Source organism: Platichthys flesus, chromosome 9, assembly GCF_949316205.1.
Source record: "Platichthys flesus chromosome 9, fPlaFle2.1, whole genome shotgun sequence".
NCBI classification, from domain to species: domain Eukaryota; kingdom Metazoa; phylum Chordata; class Actinopteri; order Pleuronectiformes; family Pleuronectidae; genus Platichthys; species Platichthys flesus.
In genome coordinates, this window is record NC_084953.1 from 25,809,184 (window position 1) to 25,814,824 (window position 5,641).

General features: G+C 39.1%; 1 protein-coding gene across 1 annotated transcript; it reads right to left on the reverse strand.

Annotated features, from left to right (window-relative positions):
* Positions 1–520: 520 nt before the first annotated feature.
* Positions 521–2,644, reverse strand: rpl36 (ribosomal protein L36). Its single transcript, XM_062396003.1, has 4 exons — positions 2,586–2,644; positions 1,568–1,662; positions 944–1,078; positions 521–643 (listed from the first exon to the last, which is right to left on the reverse strand). The coding sequence occupies exons 2-4, from the start codon at positions 1,658–1,660 to the stop codon at positions 554–556; spliced, it is 318 nt and encodes a 105-aa protein (XP_062251987.1). The 5' UTR covers positions 1,661–1,662; positions 2,586–2,644; the 3' UTR covers positions 521–553.
* Positions 2,645–5,641: the final 2,997 nt, after the last annotated feature.

A 5,641-nucleotide genomic window follows, 5' to 3' on the forward strand; every position in this document is an offset into this window, starting at 1 on the left:
GCAAAACAGGTGAGGCCTCCCATATAAACATATTGGACTTGTCCCAGACAAGGAAAATATTAGAGGGACATCTTCCAAACTGTCCATAATCATCTGGTCACACTATTCATCCCCACTGGAGAGGTTGACACGTCTGACTCCAACCAAGGCTCACAGTCCTTTGCCTCCATGTTTGCCAGGTGGGTGATAATTCTTAGGTGGGATAGATGTTAAAAAATAAAAATGCATCTATAAACATACATCAAAAGATCCATAGCAGGCTACATATCCCTTACTTACACATACTATGTAATGCACTACTGTAATGAAACATATTAGAACTTTTATCGCATCTCAGCGTCCCACTCATATTGCCGTGATTCATGCTTGTGTTCCGAAGTATGTTTACAGCTTATACAAAAATGATGCCTAACATCAACTTAAAATGGAGCAGAGTTGGATCTTATATGAATGGACCATGAGAACCACACCTAAACTCCAATTTCGCGTAAATAAAAGACAAATAACCCACGAGTCCGACTTTAGTTTATCAAACGTTTATTAGAATGACGGATTAGTCCTTCTTGGCAGCAGCCTTTCTCATGGCAGCCAGCACGTTGCTCAGCTCCTCTCTCTTTCTCTTGGCGCGAATGTGAGTTCCAATCTGAGGAGGAAACACAGCAGCATTAGACAAACTCAATTCAGCAATGTTTAGACTGAGCTTTCTCTCGTAGCAGTACTCGATGTGAAAGCATTGAAAACGATACTCAAAAAAACCTGCCAGGCTCAGATAGCTGATGCACAATCTGCACTTGAAAAAAGTGAATAGTTGAGTATACAGCATATACGACTCAAATTGTGTACATATGAACAAGTCTATTTTCCAGTCCCATGGTTAACAAATGAGGGGAACACCACTGTGTCAGTTGAGATGCAAGTTCTGATATAAATCAAATACACTCACCCTCTTCTTGATAAACTTGAGAGCTCTCTTGTCCTTGGACACCTTCAGCAGCTCCATGGCTCTCCTCTCGTAGGGAGCAAAACCACACACCTCGCGGATCATGTCACGAACAAACTTGCTGTGTTTGGTCAGACGCTGCACAGGAAAGACAAATTTATAACATAGCTTACAAACATAGTAACCGTGTCCGAGACGCCTCAGCCGTTTATTCTTTGATAATAGAAATTCTGGTCATTGTGATGACCTTGCCCAAACTTTTTAACTTTTATAACAGTCCTGACAACAGATTTGAAACAAAACTCAACTTTGATATGTGAAAGTTCTCACATGACACAATGACTGACATGATCATTCAGGCATAAAAGAAATTAGGCTTATGTTGTAGCTGTTCAAAGTTTGTACCATGTTCTACATCATATAATGAATCACATGACTACAAGTTGGTTGTGTGTCAAACCAATTTTTTAATAAGACAAATTAGATGATACTGAAACATGTAAACAATATTTGTGGTATTAGGCTATAGGTAAACAAACAATATTAACTGACTTAATACTTCAGAAACATATTCCATGGTTGCACTACACTTCCTTTCACTGTGGTCACCCAATGGCAGGTACTCACCCCACGCCGGCGGCTGTGCTTGGGAGCAGTTACATTCTTGGTAACTGGGTGGCCTTTGTTCAGGCCAACGGCCATAGGGTAGCGAATAGCCATGTCTGTTAAAGAGCACACACAAATTCGTTCAAGAGTCGACAGATGTTATAATTTAGCAGCTTAACCAGATGCAGTGGGGACTTCCCACCTCCCTACCAAGTTATCAGACAGGTTTAAACTACTCATTTACAAACACAACCCCTTGATAGGAAAGTTGTGCCTGGAAGGGCAGGTTTAACTGGACCACTGTGAGACTTTTACTTTTTAGACAAACCTGTCACTATTATTGAACAATTCATTTCATGGTCACATTTTGCTCAGTGTTAAGTAGTTCTCTTGGAACCCTGACTGTGACAAAGCCCGTTTTGCTTCCAACCAGTAAATTAGTCTTGTGGGTTTACCAGGAGACATCCATTGGCAGTGCTCATTCCACTGAATTGTAAAAAGGCGTGATGATGTTCACCAATGACCTCGTCAACGCTACACTGAGCTACTTTGGTCCCACCAACAACGTAGGATAGAGAAGTTGCAGCTGGTGGTAATTATTCAGGAAAAGACTAGTAGAGACCGAGATCTCGTACAGTGTTTCCGTAAATCTATGGCTGCCGACAGCGTCCAGCATCTAGCTTCTGGCTTAGCTTCATGCTACATGCAAAACCAGTGATGCTACACAGACTAAAGCTCTGGTTCATGTAATCAACATTACAGAATCAACTGCTCTCTGTGACTAAGTGAAGACCGGAACAAATTCCAGCTGATAATAACTGAAGCAGCGTTATACAGACGAACAGACCCAGGTACTGGTTAGCCACCAATGCAGCTACATGTTTTCATTTATTATGTTACCTTATGTGCCACAATACTGGAGGTATACGTTTGGCGAACTTAACAGGCTGCGATACATTCAGTTTAATAAGAAGAAAGTAACGGATGGCAGAGATTAAAGATGGGTTTGTGCAAATAGTTCTCGACACTACAATCCTACCTGCTGTCTGTGATGGCGGTCAGGCCGGAAGGACTGTAGAACGAGCGAGGCGGGGTAATACACGAGCTGACCCGGAAGACTTTTCTGCAAAATATATACAACAGTGTGCCCTGCTGGCGAGGAGGAAGTACTTTTGGTTCATTACGGATAAAAGCACGATTTTTGTAAAAATAATGTACCAAGTCGAATGCTGTTTTTAAATCCAAATGGTATGTCCAACTTATTTAAAACAATAAAAGGAAAAAGAAAGTAGTCTTACAATCTGCACCGAAATCTTCGAAGCATGTGTTATTCTTACATAAAGGTCCAAATGTTATTTAATGAAGTTAATGACTTGGTCGAAATGTGCCCTTCTTCACAATGTTAAGGAGAATGATAAAAACCTTCCAGATTCCCACCTGTTGCCAGTTCCCAACCAAAAGTTGATCGGCCTACCTATGTGACCCCATCCACTCAACAGGTTCAGTGAGAATTTGCTCAGTACTTTAGGCACAATTCTGCTGTCAAATAAACAAAGAAACTAACAAACTGACTCAGGTGATAATGTTAATTCGTGGTGCAGGTAACAAAACTTAAAAGATGAATCTTCAAGATGAACTGATGACACCAAAAGCAACACTAAAAAGCTAAAGCAACTTTTTACATCCTTGGTTAATGCACTGTTGTCAGCTCATCTCTGATAATTCTTAACATATTTACCTGAAGCTCATAAATTCAACCACAGAAACAACCACTGCAACAAAAGTCAGCACACCCTTCATTATTGAGCTGTGTTGGGATTTTAAATTTTAGCTTCTCTCTGTTTCTGTGTCTGTGAAGATGTTTATGGAACCTGCTTGGTGTTAATCATTAATCTTTAACTTGTTCTCATCTCTTTTTATATAAGGCATTTCAAGAGTTCAAGCAGCTGTCCCAGGTTCTGGGGGACAGACAGAGTGACGTTGTTTTGTTTAGTTGTTTTGAATGTTTACACAAACAAAACATACAGTCAATAAAGCAGGAACACAATATTCTTTACTCCAATGGACAACAACAGCGACCTACAAAGCATTGGCTGTGTCAAGGCTGGTCAAGAAGTGAACATTTTGCCTAGCAACTATCAGAGGAGGAATGAGATTGGGAGCTGCTGCTCGTCATATCCTTATTCCAAAGCCTAAAGGTTGGACTACGCCTGCGCACTATCGAAAAAGAACCAGGGAAGACCTTCCCTCATTATTGACCAATCCTGTTCTACCTACTGTTAAAAAATATTACAGACAGCGTCTGTTTGATGCGAATGGTTACTTTCCAGTGCTACTAGAGTGCCGGGGTTTGCTTAGGGTGCCCATTTTTTTGCTGTAACTTTCATACCTTTTCATTGCTTCTTAATAAATACTTAAATTAGACCGGACCGTCTCTTCTCATTTTCAGGATAAACGAACAAGCAATAACAGCTGTCCTATAAAAAACATTTCTGTTTATTTTTTTCCTGTAACATAAAACACAGTAAGAAAAGGTAAAAGAAACACACAGACAAGACAATAAGATAAAAACAAATAGTAGGTTAAAGATTGGACAATGAAAACAAAAAGAGAAGCCAAAACCGAATAGGATAGTTAAAACATGACAACAACATTTACAGAACAAAATAATTATTAAAGGCCTGAAATGTGAGTCAATTCCAATAAAAAAACCTTCAATTGAAAGAACAAAACATTTTTATTTGACACCATTTGTTTTGTATTTGTTACATTGTGTAAGTGGTGAGTTCTAATTATTGGACAGATGTAATTAATGGCACAGAGAGAATGACCTCTAAACAGATTGACAGACATTAAACCAGTGGTTCCTAAACTTTCCGCACGATGACCTCCAAAACAAATGCACCACTGACTTGTGACTCCTTCTATAACTGGCTGTGGTGGAGGCACATACAGGAAGTAGTTAACAAACAACGAAAGGAACAATGTCTCAGTATTTCCTGTAGGGCTGTAAATGAGGCTGTTAAGTAGGCCTGTCTAAAATGATGCTGTCTCTAATCTGTTTTAAGCATCTTAGAGGTTGTGTGGGGACAAAGAAAATCGGAGGTAAGATTATTACAGAATTTCTCATTTGTTTTAAATATTTTTGGTGATCCTCTCACCTTTACTCAACTCTTCTTTTGGGAAGTGCAGGGGAAAAGAGAATGATTGGCATGAGACTTAACCTCTGTGTTCCTCCTCACTGAGTCAGTTTTGTGTGTTTACTGTTGATTTGTTTAGTGTCCTGCTTGCCTGTCTCAATTCTTGCTTATCCACCTGAAAGCCTGCTTTTGTTCATTTACTGAAGTATCTCCACTCCATTATCCTCTGTGTCTCTGTGTTTCTGCCTATGTTGCTTCAAACAACTACAAACAACTTAGACTTAGAGATATCATTATTATTGTCAGATGGTATATCGAATCATTTAAGTTGTTATTGAGGTTGAAGAAGGGTGTATACTCAGTTCTCTTCTAAATTTTAAGTGTGACAGGACCTTATTTTTTTTACTTTCTTGGCTACACCTTCTATTACCAAAACCCAAAACATGAACCCAAAACTATGTCCTGTATCAGAGATTGTGAGAAATTAAGTTTTGTTGCTCTATTAACAAGTTTGCCAGTCTATGATAAATAAATGATCAGTACTATAAAGGGTGCAGACTATTGTCTGCACCCTTTATAGTACTGCTTGTTGACAATAACCATTTACGTCATTCTATATGTTTATGTCACTAATAATGGGCAAAAAATATGATAATATATTGTTAAATAAGATCAAACTTAAAATTTGATATCGACATTTCCCTATAAAAGTTGTGATATTAAATCTGGATGGATCATTTGACATGTGGCCTGCAGTGTTAAATAAACATAGCCTGTTCCTGTTTATATACATGTAAACGGTATTGTTTTTAATAAGTATTTTGTTCCAGTGCCAAGTGTATCACATGGAACAGGAAACACACAGGACCGGTGGCTCGATTTTTCAAAGAGGTCCGTCTCCCTTGCTCCCCATTCTCCCACAAGCCATTGCGAGTCAGGAAGCGTTCTGTGCTTT